Raw genomic sequence first — 16,424 nt, forward strand, 5'->3', positions numbered from 1 at the left:
CTACATCGCGGATTTTTTTTTCCAAATTAAAAAAAAAATTAAGTCAAAATAAAACTTCTAAATTGAGGAATTATGGCACAAAACTTGCCCACACGCCAGCAGAAGGCAAGGAGTGCCCACACAATTGCAGTGCGTACACTTGTACCTTTTTATAAAAAAATGTTGTATAATAATAAGAGTTCTAAATACATATTTACAGTGTTGTACCTTGTTATAGAAAAATTGTTAGAATAATAAGAGTTCTAAAAACATTTACAGTATGTACACTTGTACCTTGTTGTAAAAAAATACAATAATAAAAGTTGTTCTAAAAACATATTTACAGTATGTGTTAAGAATTCTCCATGTTATTTATTTAATTCAGCCATGCTTTGATTTGAGGTAGGGTGATTTATTTTGAAGGCCGTTTTCAGGCAATACCACTTCCTGTTTACGTTCGTGTACATAGTATGTCCTGTACAGTTGTACAGGAGTCATTGACGATGTAAGTGGGTCTCCTAACAAGAGAAATGTGTCTAACCTTTAGGACAATGTAGTATTGCTCCAAATGTTCGTTTAAATTCCTTTAGGAGGTCCGTTTTCGTGTGTAAGCACGATCCTCGAATTAGCATATTTCCGCTAACTCGTTAGCCTGCCCAGTACTTCTTGTTAACATGTTACACGCACACACGTATAATATTTATGTTTTCAATATTTATAAAAAAAATTCTGTATGTTATTTATACTATTAATGTTTGAAACAATTATTTCATGTTCTAATAATAAAATACGCACTTAAATGGTTTCATATACATTTATTGACACAAAAAATGTACAAGTAAAAAAAAAGTACAGATGAGAGGGTGACCGTACTTTGCGGATTTCACTTATCGCGGGTGGTTTTTGGAACCAATTATCCGCGATAAACGAGGGATTACTGTACTGTGATCCAGTCTGATATGCACCAGCTTTTCTTGGTCACTACTATTTGACTTTGTGGAACACATATGGAACCCACAACATAATACAAAAAATACAGGGACATTCGCGCTAAAAACTTCAGAAGTCGAGGCAGACGTGCTCACTACGAATCCACTGTACTACATGTCAGCAAATGCTAACTAAATGTCCCGCTCGGGACAAAATGGTGGCTCTTTGCCTGGTCAGCTTCCAAGTGATGGGCGGAGATACAAGGTGGTTGCAATCTGAAAAGTTTGTTTACAGACATATTTTCAGAAATACAATAGGCAGGTCACCCAAAAATGACTCCCTTGTGTCATTTCACACTTGATGGATGAGAGCGGCAGACACTTCAGAGACTCAAACGCGAGCACACAATGCAAGAAAAAAATTATTTTTGCAGAATTTCCCCCTGGAAATATCAGCACATTAGTAATTCCAATTCACGTGGCTTGGCATAGACTTTATGCTGGTGGATCTTCTGTTGAAGTCGTGCAGTGGCAAACAGAGTCAACATCTGCACTCCCAGTAGGACCAGCACCACGGTCCAGATCAAGCCCCGGTGCTGCTCCAACCACCACAAGATGTTCCCCAGGCACCCTCCCAGGAAGATCAGGCTCTGAGCGCTGAACTCGTCCAGCGCTTGGGTGTCCAGGCCGCACTGAGAGTTCCACACGGTGCCGTTTTCCAGCGGGTCAACACAGCACGTTGCTGGAACGCCACAGGCCACAACTCCTGGAGCGGAGCAGTTGTAGTATCTGTGAGGTAAGGATTTTGGAAAGAAAAGCTTTGTGACGCAAGCAGTGTTGGTTAGGTTCAACTATGACATGTCATCACGGGTTACTGGGGTCACAGTGTCACTATCTGGCAATTTTTTTTTTACGGTTAATAAGCTCATTTTGGTCAAACTCTTTATGTTAGAAGCAATTTCACTTTCGATCACTGGATGGCAGCAGACTAATTTCATTAAAGGGTGTAAACTACAAAAAATATCCAAAGAGAAAGTACTTTCTTTCAGCACAGCCTAGTTTTTGATGAAATGATTGACGTTCGACTGTAATCCTGCTTTGTTACGCCTACTGATAGTGAATACGTAAATATCTGAATTCACTTGACAGGATCTTTAGAGTTTAAATGCGCCACACCCAACTCACATGTTAACCTCCCAGTCGCGATAAGTATCCGCCCCACAGCACTGCAGATTGGACTGGATCTCGTCGGCGATGAACCTCAGATCTGGGTCGTCCTGGTAGCGAGCAATGGCAGCCAGCGCGGCCGACCGCAGGACGTTGGTGATCTCTCGTTGCGCACTGTACACCACGATGACGGCCAAAACCTGCGCCGTGATGACGGCCAGCAGCAGCCTGGAGAACAGCTTTAGCAGGAAGGAGTTTTCTCGCAAGGCACCCATGCAGCCCGTTAGGCAGAGCAACGCCAGCAGGAGGCCCAGCGTCACCAGTGGCAGCATCGGGTCAGTACCCACGCTTCCGATTTTCTCCTGGGTGAAGGACTCTTTGCTGATGAGGCCCCACAGGCCCAAGGCGAGAATAAGCAGGCCCAGGACGGAGAACGTTAGGTTGCTCAGAACCAGGAGGTACTTGAGGAAGTAGTCGATAATAGCAAAGCCGCGGCAAGGCCAGATCTCTTTCAAGTTGGCCTCGTGTTCACCGCTCATGCCCTCTGGGTGGAGATCACTGGTTCCTTGGGATCCTGCGTTCCCCTTCGACAAGACAGGCGCGGGAGAATATCATATTCGGTGGTGGTAAAAAACAAAACAAAAAAACAATGCATAGCTTTGATTTTTGACAAGTCTGTTTAGCTTAATGCTAACAAATGATGCAAAGCATCTGAGACGGGCTAATGAATAGCATGGTGTGGTGGTGTTGGAAACCCTTAAGCGACAGATTTCTGAACAGACACAGTGGAGTGACCCGTGTACAGATAATTTGCCTTTTCTTTAGCCTCTGACAAGAATGACGAATAGGGCTGGAGTTTAACATTCCTGCCGAGTCGGTACAGTAGGCTATTGAGCGGTGGAAACAAAGTTCTGAAAAGTAGAGTTCCGAACAACAACCAGACAGTAGCTTGAGCTTTTACCTTTGGTATGAGCGGGCTGGACTCGTCCGACCTCATCCAGGGCCAAGGGACTTTTCTTAGAGCCAAATATCTCCTGGTGCTGTCCATCGCTGCAAGACAATCTTCTCATATGTGGGCTGAGTGGTTGGCAGGGGAACGCGTGAGCTCAGGCGCAGTAGCCGTGCTGCGTTTGGCCACGGGGAGCTGTCGGACGTGCCCTTTTTTCCATCATGTGAGAGTCACAGTGAGAGGATTAGACAGTGTGCGCTGCATTACAAGAGGAAACTACTTTGAGCAAGATGTTTTGTCTCGTACTGTGGTGTATCTACTATGTACAGTAAATTACCCATGAATTTCTATAATAGTGATCTTTAAATAATGTGTTTTTAAAAGTGTCGGATTTTTTTAAAAATTAGAATGAAAATGATCATTTACAATGTTAAAAAATGAATACAGATTTGCAATTGTTAGTTTGACTTTTTTTTTTTTTACCTCTGTGACTCAGTAAGACGCACAATCAGCTGTTTTTGTAGAGGATAAAGAATACATGCCTGTGAGTATTGTAATGTTTGTTGTCTGACGCATGTGGTGCACCACCGATGTCAGTCATTGTTAGTACACCACCATGATGCTATTTCATTTCCCCTTACATGATAACATTAAGCTAGGGAGGCACCCCCAGGACAATCTTGCGCAGTTGTTCCCAAAAACAAGAGTTTGTTAGTATTTTGCTTAGAGGTTGAGAGCTCAATTCTCTGCTCAGTTTTAAATGGGCCATGACATGACTTTTTAATTGCTTGTACACAAATGTTGAAATAGTCGTCCACCCATAAGTGTGAACCTAAATATATTGTGACAACTCCAGGGAATTATTTCAAAATGTGAAAAAAATGCAGGATACAGAATGTTTTCTTTTAAAAACGTCTGTCATGCTATGTCATTTCTAGCCACTAGAGTGCAGCATACGTGCATCTCAAAGGATAAAGGAAAAAGCACTACATATTTCGCAAACTTGCTCACTTGGTAATATGGAGTCAAACCAGTCGTTGGTTTTGAATGAAGGCTACGTATTGCATTAGACACTATTTTACACACACTATCCTTATCTGATAAACCGATATAGTACAATTACTACGACTATTTTGAGTTTTGCTACTATTCAGTTTTGCTACCTCTGAATTGGCCTTTAAACTTTCCCCATACAAATAGTTGCGACTCCACTTCCCTATTTTGTATGTTCCGACGTACGTACACGGGAACAGCACCTCGCCGTAAAGCGACCGCAGAAATTCTACACGAAAGGCGACTGCAAGCAGGATACCTCCAGCGCAAAGCTGCGCCAGCCAGCTGCTCCAAACTCGGGAAGTAAATTTACGGATAGTGATACAACGTTCATGGTCAAAGTAAAAGCGCAGGATCCAGAAGATAACGAGTATATTTTTATTTTGAAAGTAATATCAGTGGCAATAGCTCCGTAACTCTGTGAGCTTCACGCTGACGCAGGACGTTCCGCTGCGAAGCTCGAACGCAGAGGAGCGTCGTTGGTCCTTTTTTATTATTGTTGTGATTTTTTAATGAAACAGTGCCGCCAGTCAGGATGCGTTGTTAGGGGGAAAAAATATTCTTGCCTGACCCTGTGGGATTTTTTACAAATAGATGTGGCTCGATTTGATCGCTGTAAGGACATCAGATTGACGATCAGGTGCGCCGCAGGACGCAAAGAAAAGAGGTTGGGGAGAAAAAAAAAGGACAATGGTGACCTTCCAGACATGCCCACGCAAATATGAGTGTCCACGTCTGCCTCCAAATCTCAGAGAGAAAATCCTGCTGCGCAGCTCCCCTAAAGAAGCTGGACTCAGCTGAACCAGCTTCATTTCTGAATGTAATCATTCGTCCGAAATCATCATTCCAAGCTGTTTTTGTATGCGTGGGAGGATGCTCTTAACCCTGCACGTGACTGTCATGTCGTCAGCGTTCTTCAATCCCAGTTTTGCCTTCAGCTCCCACTTTGACACAGGTAAGTGTCTCTCACACGCGCCATTTGGAGGATGCATGCATCTTTCCAAGCTCATCTGCGGCACGCCGCCCTAGCGTTTGGTTCACAGTCAAGCGGTTCGGGGTTCCAATTCCAGCTCAGACTACACTTTCCATGTCCTCCGGCTATCTCCCGCATCCCCAAAACACGCGTGTTCAGTTAACTGAGCAAATAGAATGTACAAACGCTTGTTCGTCTGTGATTGGCTGGCGACCAGTCCTGAGTGTACTCTACCTTTCGCCCAAAGTCACTTGATCCGAATGAGTCACAGAGTCATTGCCTTCCTCAAGGTGCTTTAACACGATTTTGACAGATGGGCGACTACCAACCTTTGGCTGAAATGTTGCTCCTGGTTGCTTATGTGCAGATGGAGCTCCGCTGAGTGAGCTGTCGTGGCCTTCGTCCCTAGCTGTGGTGGCGGTCTCCTTCGCGGGCCTCTTTGCCGTCGTCTTCCTGATGCTGGCCTGCCTGTGCTGCAAGAAAGGCGATATCGGCTTCAAGGTGAGCTCACTTGGGCAGCGTGACGTGGTGGAAGCTCCAAAGTGGAACACAAGCGTAAAAAGACCTTAACCTGCGTGTGATAAAAGTACATTCAAGTTAAACTACTCACCTGCCCAAGAAAATGGCCAGAGGAACCTGGAGGTTTCTTCAACGAGCGCCACCTTGTGGCAGTATCGCATCTAAACATGGCATTCCAATGAATATTGTGTTTGAGGAATATGAATGAAGCAAAAAAAAAAAAAAAAAAAAAAAAAAAAAAAAAAAAACTTCCATTTTGATACCTCAGAGCGTGGCCATTTTGCCACTCATTATCAACTGAAACAGACATAACAGTATCCTCAGCCTAAACCATAAATAAAAAAAAGAGCAAGAAATGACGACAATCAGAATCCTGGCACTTTGAGACGGCTGCTGGGGCTGGGAGCTTTCAACCATCCCACAACAAGCAGATTCACTGGGTAACGGTGCACTTGCGTCCTTGCAGAGCCCAAAAGAATTCTGCATTCTCAGAGAATGAAGCGGTGGTTTGAAAGGAAAGGCTCTCCTGGGAGCTGTGAGCGAGGCTCACTAACTCACAGCCTGGTGCCCCCCCCCAACTTTCCAAAGAGCGGCAGATGGTTCCCAACGGCGGACAGAGAAAAAAACCTAATTGCTCCGCAAAGACACACAAACATCTCAATGGAAGACTATTTGTCGTTCCTGCTCGACATAAGCCAGAAGCTCTCTTGAAGTCCTCAAAGTTGCTTGATCCAACATTAGACAAGAAGTGCATCTTTGGCCGCATTTTGGATTTTCAGCTCTTCTGCTGAGGTAGCGTCGAAAGGCCGCTTTTGCTCCCCTCTGCTGGAGATAGGGGAGCATTACAATGTCCCGTTTTTTCATAACGGGATGTAAATGATTGTCCATCCATCCGTCTTCTGTACCGCTTGTCCCCACGGGGTCGCGGGTGTGCTGGAGCCTACCCCAGCATTCATAGCGCGCAATAGGCGGGGGACACCCTGAACTGGTTGCCAGCCAATCGCAGGGCACACAGAGACGAAAAACTATCCACACTCACAGTGCTCTATCAGCCTAGCATGCATGGTTTTGGGATGTGAGAGGAAACCCACGCAGGCACGGTGAGAACATGCAAACTCCACACAGGGAAGGCCGGAGGTGGATTCAAACTCACACCCTCCGAATTGTAAAGCGGACGTGCTAACCAGTGTGCCACCGTCGCAAACGATTTTTTTAGAGTCCAATTCATCAAGAAATGGTGGGGGGAAAAAAACGATTTGATTAATGGCTGATAGCCATTGCCTTAATGCCCATGTAATTCATTCCTTTGTGCAACAGTCGAGGACTTCTAACAACACAATTTGCAGAACTCGCCTCACACATTTTCAGAAGACATCAGATTGACTTGACCGTTTGATTACCCGACGAGTTCTATACAGGCAAACAGAATGTCAATTTTCACGTCCTCTTTAAGCTAAGTGACAAAACGTACTAAATGTCTCAACGATCATCGACAAGCATCAATATCGGGCTGTTGGGATTATCGCAGTCAAACAAGTCAAACGAGGGCAATAATAGGGCATTGCTGCTACCACATCTCATTTCATCTCGTCGCATCTTGGCCAAACAGATGGCGTTTATTCATAAACATCAAGTGGCATCGCTACGACTGGATCTGCTTCATCAAAGATTCTTCCATGCATTGTGCACACTCCCGATTGTGACACAAATGTGCTGACATGTCGTTGGAGGCAAGATGGACTTGGGCGCGCACGTACAACGCGAGACACACATGACTGACGGACGGGTGCGTGTGGGCATCGGAACGCCCGCTCACAGTGGTACCATTGTCTCTGGCTTGCGCGGGCGCATGATTAATGCCCCCTCCGTGTGTGTGCATGCGCGCGCGGCAGGAGTTTGACAACGCCGAGGGCAAGGAGTACCAGGCGGACCTGTCGCCTTCCTGCCACAATGGACCCGAGGTGTACATCCTGCCCCTCAATGAGGTCTCCAAGCAGGCCGACGGAACCAGTAAGGCAGCCCCGCAAAACACAAACTTGACTCACAACTTGCGCTGTCAACGATCTCCTCTTGAGAATGAACCCACCTTAAGTATTTTGGTCTTGAGTTGAGAGCAAACGTTTGAGAAACAAGCATGATTTGCAAGGCCACAACAAACAGGAGTTTGGCAAACATGAGCAGTCTTTACAACTTTGGTTGAAGTTGACTTGAACACAAAGCAAAGACAATTAAATGGTAACCAATTATTGTGTTCAAACCAAAGCACATACTGTAACTTTGCCCTATGATAGCCCACTAGCCGAATGCTAACACACTATGCAAAGCACCATAGACAGGCTAACAAAACTAGCATTGACATTGCAGTATGCTTAATTTAGTCATTTAATAGGAAGCCACAACAATGGACGTTTCTTCCTCACGTCCTTTGCAGCTAAAAGAATACCATTAAGAGCTGCAGCTAAAACGCAAACTTAAAGTAAAGTCCCAATGATCATCACACACACATCTGGGTGTGGTGAAATTTGTCCTCTGCATTCAACCCATCCCCATGTGATTTTGATCCATCCCTGGGGGAGAGGGGAGTGAGCAGCAGCAATGCCGCGCTCAGGAATCATTTGGTGATCTAATCCCCCAATTCCAACCCTTAATGCTGAGTGCCAAGCAGGGAGGCAATGGGTCCCATTTTTATAGTCTTTGGTATGACCCCAGCCGGGGTTTGAACCCACAACCTTCCAGTCTCAGGGTGGACACTCTACCACTAGGCCACTGAGCTGGTTTTGTTTTTTGGTTTCAGACATTAAGAGCCTCAAATTTAAAATGCAGCCACTAGTTAAACTGTCAATCCATTGTCGAGTCATTAGCATGAAATCAATAGCACGGCGTTGCTCCCAAACGTTGTGCAGTGCAGCAGTTGGAGGTGGCTGCAGGAACAAAGCAGTTCAACGTGTCTGAAAGGGAGGATTGTTGACATTGACCACAACACGTCGTCTTGGGACACAAATGCGGAGCTTCTCTCTCGTGATTCACTTAACAGTGCACAAGGCGCATTGACCACGTGTTTGCGCCACCGAGAGCGGCCTAGTGGTAGAGTGTCCGCCCTGAGACTGGAAGGTTGTGGGTACAAACCCCGGCCGGGTCGTACTAAAGACTATAAAAATGGGACCCATTTCTTCCCTGCTTGGCACTCAGCATAAAGGGTTGGAATTGGGAGGTTAGATCACCAAATGATTCCTGAGCGCGTCACCGCTGCTGCTCACTGCTCCCCTCTCCCCCAGGGGATGGATCAAAATCACACGGGGATGGGTTAAATGCAGAGGACAAATTTCACCACACCCAGATGTGTGTGTGACGATCATTGGGACTTTAACTTTTAACTTTTCCTCCCGCGCCACTCACCGGAAGACGGAGAAGAGCACCGCACGGAATAGACGTTTGCCTCTCGGCGTCGGCTGGGATGCGGGCGCCGCCTCGTGCTCTCGGTGGCCGTCCGCTCGCGTCCGCCCACAATTGCAATACGGTGCGATTGGTCCTAGTGTTGCGGGGTGATGGACGGACGGATAGAAGGAGGAAAATCTTGCTTGTTGATCCTGGAAGTTGTGAGAAAAGATTCGGTCAACAGTCAAAATATTAGAAACAGCTCAGCTGTGTGACAAGCACGCGCGCGCGCGCGCACGCACGCACGCACACACACACACACACCTTTTCCATTCGGCTTTCCCCCTCAGGGGTCGCCACAGCAAACCATCTGTTTCCATCTCACCCTATCCTGTGAATCCTCTTCTCTCACCCCAACTAACTTCATGTCCTCTTTCACTCCATCCATAAATTTCCTCTTTGGTCTTCTTCTTGACCTCCTGCCTGGTGGTTTCATCCTCAGCATCCTTCTACCAATATATTCACTATCCCTCCTCTGTACATGTCTGTTAGGTCTAAATACCATCAGACATTAAACCATACTGGAAGGAAGAGGAGAAAAGAACCAGAACAGGTTTACTCGCGAGGAGAACGATAGAGAGCAAACTCAGTTACAATCTCCATCAATTCTGAGTTCTCACTTCACGTGCTCCTCTATTTTAATGTTTTGGTTGCCCTGGTTACAGAGGCGTTGCTACACTAAAGGGAGGGGAGACTGTGTCTGTAGCAACGCTGATTAGCTAAAGAATGTAGTGTGGTGTAAATTAGCACTTCATTGTCGGCCCGTGACCCCCGCAGAGTTTGTCCAGCTGTTCTTCTCCCATTGTTGACTGCCTCGTCCGCAAGTGAGATCAGATAACTTGAATTGCCGCTTTCCTGTGGAACAATGCAACTAAACCTTTGCTAGACTACTTAGTAAATTAACTCACAATGATAATAAGTAACTTGTCCTAAACACTTAAACAAACATTGAGTAAAAATGGGATAACTTGCATGCAACTACTTCAAAACAAGAAAACCAGTTCTGACCAACAACAATCTATGAACCAAACCTACAGTAAAAGAACGAAGTTCTTTGACCCAAATAAGAACACTTCACCTATGGAAATAAGCTCTGCTCATTGTTGGTGAAGGCCTCTTACTGGAACAAAACACACACATAACAAAAGGACATATGGCTGCCAGGGATCAGAAAAGACATCCCTGACACAAAGAGGAAAAACCTAGACAAAAGGAAAGTCATAAGATGTAAAGAGAAGGCCGCCAGGTGTGGCAGGCCATCGCTTTACGTAAATTATCCCAACAATGTCCAAACCATCTCAGTCTGGCCTCTCTGACTTTATCTCCGAAACACCTAACATGCGCTGTCCCTCTGATGCACTCATTCCTGATCTTATCCAACCGCGTCACTCCCAAAGAGAACCTCAGCATCTTTATCTCTTTCACTTCTAGCTCTGCCTTCTGTCTTTTCCCCAGTGCCACTGTCTCTAAACCATACAGCATCGCTGGTCTCACCACTGTCTTGTACACCTTTCCCTTCATTTCTGCTGACACTCTTTTATCACACATCACCCTTTTCTCCACCCATGCCACCCTGCTTGGATGCGCTTCTTCACCTCTTTTCCACACTCTCTGCTGCTCCATTCTACTTGGATCCCTCTTATTCACACACATGTATTCTGTCTTCTTTCGGCTAATCTTCATTCCTCTCCTTTCCAGGGCATACCTCCACCTCTCTAGATTTCCCTCCACCTGCTCCCTACTCTCACTACAGATCACAATGTCGTCTGCAAACATCATGGTCCATGGAGATTCCTGTCTGACCTCATCTGTCAGCCTGTCCATCACCATAGCAAAAAAAAAAGGGGCTCAGAGCTGATCCTTGATGCAGTCCCACTTCCACCTTTAACTCCTCTGTTATTGCTACAGCATATCACTCCCGTCCTGCAGCTTTCATACATATCCTTTACCACTCTCACATACTTCTCTGCCACTCCAGTCTTCCTCATACAATACCACAGTTCCTCTCTGGGCACCCTGTCATATGCTTTCTCCAGATCTACAAAGACGCAGGTCCTTCTGACCCTCTCTGAACTTCTCCATCAGAATCCTCAAAGCAAATACACGCGCACGCACGCCGCACGCCCGCACGCACGCACGCACACACGTGTATATATATATAATGGCATATATATATATATACTGGTCAAAAAAATTAAAGGAACACTTTCAAAACACATCAGATTTCAATGGTGAATTTTTTTTGGGGGGATATCTATCCTGATAGACAGTTTAATGTCTCAGGAACAAAAGGATGCCACATCTTTTGATGGAAATAAAAGTTTTCAGCCTACAGAGGGCTCAGTATACAGACACCCCAAAAATCAAAGTGAAAAAATGATATGGCAGGCTCGTCCTTTTTGCCTAAATTCAATTTCTGCAACTCAAAATTCTTTTCAATATCTTGTGTGGCCCCCACGAGCTTGTATGCATGCTTGACAACGTTGCGGCATGCTCTTAATGAGACGACGGATGGTGTTAGAGTGGTGCTCACTCTAACTTATTTTGCAAGAACCACACGGGAGACAGTATGCCCTTTTAAACACCTGCAGGTGGAGAGTCATTCGTCGTTGTGCGTACAGCGATGATCGAATGAGGTCTTACTCTGGCCTCTTGCAAGAGCAATTTTATTAAGAGAAACAGGGTGGGGGTGAGAGTGGACTGGATGGAGAGAAAGCCCTTGACCTCTAGTCTAAGCATAGCAGGGGGTGTTTTACGACGTTGTGTAGGATGGGACAAGATTCAAGAGTTTTTTATTCGCCATGTTTGAGCGTGCCAAACAAGGAATTTGACTTCGGTAAATCACAGCCTCTGTTCAACATTTAGGTGACTAACAACACTCAGGACATGTGAAAAATGGCAAATATTCTCAAACATCCCCTGATCTTAAACTCCCAAGAGGGCAAGGAAGAACTCAAAACTCCAGCTAGGGGAACTGAGAAACCTTGAGAAGAGACCACAGATGGGAAGGTCCCTTATCCAGGATGACGAGGCTGCAATGGATGCAGAGAGGACACAAAGTACAAACAGTGTAGACAAATTCAAAAAAGGTGTGGAGAGCAGGATGTTATTGCACAGTAATGACTCTGAGACTCTAAGAGTGGTGTGAGTTCATCAGAGCAACAGCCTGGGGGAAGAAGCTGTCTCTGTGTCTGCTGGTTTTGGCGTACCGAGCTCTATAACGCCGTCCGGAGGGGAGTAGTTCAAACAGACTGCAACCTGGGTGAGAAGGGTCTGTAGAGATGTTCCTTGTACGTTTCCTGGTCCTGGAGAGGTACAAGTCTTGGATAGATGGGACGTTGATTCCAATTATCTTTTCTGCAGTCCTGATTGTCCGTTGCAGTCTGTGCTTGTCTTGTTTGGAGGCCGACCCAAACCAGACAGTGATGGAGGTGCAGAGGACAGACTGGATGATGGCAGTGGAGAAGGTCTTCAGAAGCTCTCGCGGCAGGTTGAACTTCTTGAGCTGTCTCAGGAAGTTCAGCCTCTGCTGGGCCTTCTTCCGGACAGAGTCTATGTGGCCGGTCCATTTCAGGTCCCGAGAGATTGTGGTTCCCAGGAACTTGAAGGTGTCCGTGGAGAGAATAGTATTACTGCGGATAGTGAGGGGTAAAGGTGGTGAAGGGTCTCGCCTGAAGTCCACTGTCATCTCCACGGTCTTGAGCGGGTTCAGCTCCAGGTGGTTTTGGCTGCACCAGTGGACCAGCCGCTCCACCTCCTGTCTGTACGCAGTCTCATCACCGTCCTGGATCAGTCCGATGAGAGTGGTGTCGTCAGCATACTTCAGGAGCTTCACAGGAGAGTCACCTGAGGAGAAATCGTTGGTGTAGAGAGAGAAGAGCAGTGGGGAGAGAACACACCCCTGAGGGGCTACAGTATTGGTGGTCCGGGTGTCAGATGTGATGCCCCCCAGCCTCACACGCTGTCTCCTGTTGGTCAGGAAGCTGGTGATCCACTGACAGGTGGAGGCAGGCACCGCAAGCTGGATGAGCTTCTGTTGGAGGATGTCAGGAGCGATGGTGTTGAACGCCGAGCTGAAGTCCACGAACAGGATCCTGGCGTACGTTCCTGGGGTGTCCAGGGGGTGCAGGATGTAGTGCAGTCCCATGTTGACCGCATCATCCACCGACCTGTTTGTCCGGTAGGCAAACTGGAGGGGGTCAAGCAGGCGGCCCGTGACATCCTTCAGGTGGTTCAGCACTAACCTCTCGAAAGATTTCATGACCACAGATGTCAGTGCGACAGGTCTATAGTCATTCAAACCTGTGATGGCGGGCTTCTTGGCCACTGGAACGATGGTGGAGCTCTTGAAGCACGAGGGCACCTCACACAGCTCCAGAGAACGGTTGAAGATCCGTGCAAAGGTGGGCGCCAGCTGCTCAGCGCAGACTTTCAAGCAGGAAGGTGACACGCTGTCTGGGCCCGGTGCCTTCCTGGTCTTTTGTCTCCGGAACATCTGGCGCACTTCCTCCTCGCGGATCTGGAGTGCGGGCGCGGCCTCTGCAAGAGAGAGAGTGGGTGACAACGTTGATAGAGGTGTGGACAGAGCAGTTGTGGGGAGAGGTGAGTATGTAGATTGTGCTGCAGGAAGTCCCGTTGTGTGGGAGGACCGATCAAACCTGCAGTAGAACCTGTTTAGCTGGTTAGCAAGCCTTGGGCTTTCCACAGGACGGGGGGTTCGTTTCTTGAAGCCCGTGATGCTCTGCAGACCTTTCCACACTGTTGAGGGATCAGGATTGGCAGAGAGGTGTCTCTTCAGGTTCTCCCCGTAACACCTCCTGGCTTTCCTGACCTCTCGGTTCAGTGTGTTTCTGGTCTGCTTGAACAGGTCGCGGTCGCCGCTCCTGTAGGCCTCCTCCTTGACTTTGCGCAGCCTCCTGAGGTTCGGTGTAAACCAAGGTTTGTCGTTGTTGTACGTGCAGAAGGTATTAGTCTGCACACAAGCTAGGTTATTTATTACAGGTTACATTCCAACATAAGCATAAAACTAATCTAGCTAGGTTATTTATTACAGGTTACATTCCAACATAATCATACAATCAAGATAATCTGGAAAACCCTGACATATGGTGTCTTGTGAGATGTATGATAAAAACTGTCCTCTTGTAAAGAAAGCAGTTAAACTAAATTCAGTGGAAAAACCATGGCTGCCAAAGTGAATCTTAAATGCTTGCAAGAAGAAAAACCTATTATATGAAGATTTCTTAAAGATAAGAACAAAGGAAGCTGAATTAAAATATAAGACCTACAAAAACAAATTGATTAAAATAATGAGAAACAGTAAAAGGAACTACTATAGCAAGATACTGGAGGAAAACAAGAGTAACACATTAATAACATGGAAAGTGTTAAATGAGATTATTAAAAACAGAACTGGAAAGCCAGGATATCCTTCTTACTTTGTAAACAGTAATAACATAACTATAAATGATCTTACTATGATTGCAGAGGAGTTTAATGATTACTATGTTGGTATTGGGCCTACTTTGGCAGAGGAAGTAGCAAAAAAAGGGAGTACAAGTGACCTAATTAAGGATGTACCCATAGCTGAAAGTATGGTTCTAAGGGGAACGAATGAGAAGGAAATAATAGAAATTGTTAGAGAATTTAAAGGTAAAAAGTCAACTGACTGTAATGGGATAGATATGTCACTTGTTAAAAATATTATTGAATGTGTGGTGAAACCCCTTACACATATCTGCAACAAATCTCTGACAAATTGTGTTTTTCCGAGTGAAATGAAAACTGCTAAAATTATTCCGATATATAAAGCTGGGAACAAACACATATTCTCAAATTACAGGCCAATATCTCTACTCCCACAATTCTCCAAAATATTAGAAAAAATATTTTATAAAAGGCTTGATGATTTTATTACAAAACAAAATATTCTGTGTGACCAACAGTATGGATTTCGGAAAAATAGGACCACCACACTAGCTTTGTTAGATTTCGTAGCTGAAATAACAACAGCTATTGAAAATAAACGATATGTTGTAGGTGTTTTCTTGGATCTTAAGAAAGCTTTTGATACTGTAAATTATGAAATACTGTTAAAACTTGAAAGATATGGGATACAAGGTATGTCACTCACTTGGTTAAACAGTTATTTATCAAACAGGAATCAATATGTGCAACTTATGGACTGTAAATCAAAACTAAAGCAGGTAAAGTGTGGGGTTCCTCAGGGCTCAATATTAGGCCCCTTGTTATTTATTTTGTATGTCAATGATATGTGCAAGGTCTCCAGGTTACTCAAGGCCGTAGTTTTTGCAGATGACACAAACCTGCTTTGCAGTGGGGATGACCTGGATCAACTACTGGATACTGTGGGTATTGAAATGGAAAAATTACAGAGTTGGTTTGACACAAATAAACTTACACTAAATTTAAGTAAAACAAAGTATATTATATTTGGAAACCGTCCGACTAACACAGACAAAATTCTTACAATAAATAATATAGAAATAGAAAGAGTAAATGAAGTAAAATTTCTTGGAGTGCTTATAGATAATAAATTAAGTTGGAAACCACATATAATGTATATCAAATCAAAAATTTCAAAATCACTAGCAGTATTATATAAAGTAAGAGACCTTATAAATCAGTCATTATATTCCTTGTACTGCTCCTTCATACTCCCATACATTATGTACTGTGTGGAGGTGTGGGGCAATACATACAAAACAAACACAGATCCAATCTTCATTCTTCAAAAAAAAGCAATCCGACTTGTAAATAATGCTGATTATAGAGAACCATCTAACCCTCTCTTTATTAAACTGAACTCACTGAAATACAACGACCTAGTCGACTTTAAAAGCATCCAACTCATGTACAAAATAAAAAATAATCAATTGCCAAACAGTATCCAGAGGTTGTTTGAGTGGAGGGAAAGTACCTATTATTTAAGAGGAACACTTATGTTTAAAAGAGATTTGGTGAGAACAAACTTAAAGTTACATTGTATAACAGTTAAAGGTGTGGAATTATGGAACACCAGCAGTGAAGAACTAAAGAACTGTAGTACCTGTGTGTAAGATAAGCTTAGGCTTCCTTCTACTCCCTTTTGAACAAATCTGATTTTACGATAAAGGGAAAATTATAATGCAATATCATTTTTTTTTCTTTCTTTTTATGTTCTATTGTACTATGGAGTTATCATTTTTCTGTATTTTTACTTTTTTTCTTGTATTTTTTTAATGTTCGAAATAAACAAACAAACAAACAAACAAAAAAAAAAAAATGTCCTCCCAGATCTGTCTAAGGGCATCAGTGAGCTCCTGTAAAGTCTGAGGAGCAACCTGGCGGCGTATGATGGACCGAAACATTATGTCCCAGAGGTGTTCTATCGGGTTTAGATCAGGTGATCGTGAGGGCC

General features: G+C 44.8%; 2 protein-coding genes across 6 annotated transcripts in view; one reads left to right on the forward strand and one right to left on the reverse strand.

Moving 5' to 3' along the window:
- Positions 1-836: 836 nt before the first annotated feature.
- On the reverse strand, positions 837-3,805 carry LOC119126137 (tetraspanin-10). Its single transcript, XM_037257270.1, has 3 exons — positions 3,037-3,805; positions 2,094-2,659; positions 837-1,697 (listed from the first exon to the last, which is right to left on the reverse strand). Exons 1-3 carry the CDS (start codon positions 3,121-3,123, stop codon positions 1,361-1,363), a joined length of 990 nt encoding a protein of 329 aa, XP_037113165.1. The 5' UTR covers positions 3,124-3,805; the 3' UTR covers positions 837-1,360.
- A 1,112-nt stretch (positions 3,806-4,917) lies between these two features.
- LOC119126083 (serine/threonine-protein kinase LMTK1-like) overlaps positions 4,918-16,424 on the forward strand; it is a 27,355-nt gene continuing 15,848 nt past the window's right edge. For 4 of the 5 annotated variants that reach the window (XM_037257117.1, XM_037257119.1, XM_037257120.1 and 1 more), the window contains exons 1-3: positions 4,918-5,032; positions 5,418-5,551; positions 7,462-7,579. In XM_037257117.1, the coding sequence (XP_037113012.1) occupies positions 4,939-5,032; positions 5,418-5,551; positions 7,462-7,579 (346 nt within the window). In that variant the 5' untranslated portion in view covers positions 4,918-4,938. Of the gene's footprint in view, positions 5,033-5,417; positions 5,552-7,251; positions 7,356-7,461; positions 7,580-16,424 lie in introns of those variants that run through there. The other variant, XM_037257121.1, reaches the window with a different exon arrangement.

This window comes from Syngnathus acus, chromosome 8 (assembly GCF_901709675.1).
Source record: "Syngnathus acus chromosome 8, fSynAcu1.2, whole genome shotgun sequence".
In the NCBI taxonomy this organism is placed as follows: Eukaryota; Metazoa; Chordata; class Actinopteri; order Syngnathiformes; family Syngnathidae; genus Syngnathus; species Syngnathus acus.

Coding starts and splice junctions, on each gene's coding strand:
- LOC119126137 (XM_037257270.1), bottom strand. CDS start 3,123: ATGGACAGCACCAGGAGATATTTGGCTCTAAGAAAAGTCCCTTGGCCC. Junction 2,660..3,036: donor CCAGCCCGCTCATACCAAAG/GTAAAAGCTCAA, acceptor GTCTTGTCGAAG/GGGAACGCAGGATCCCAAGG. Junction 1,698..2,093: donor CGCGACTGGGAGGTTAACAT/GTGAGTTGGGTG, acceptor CTTACCTCACAG/ATACTACAACTGCTCCGCTC.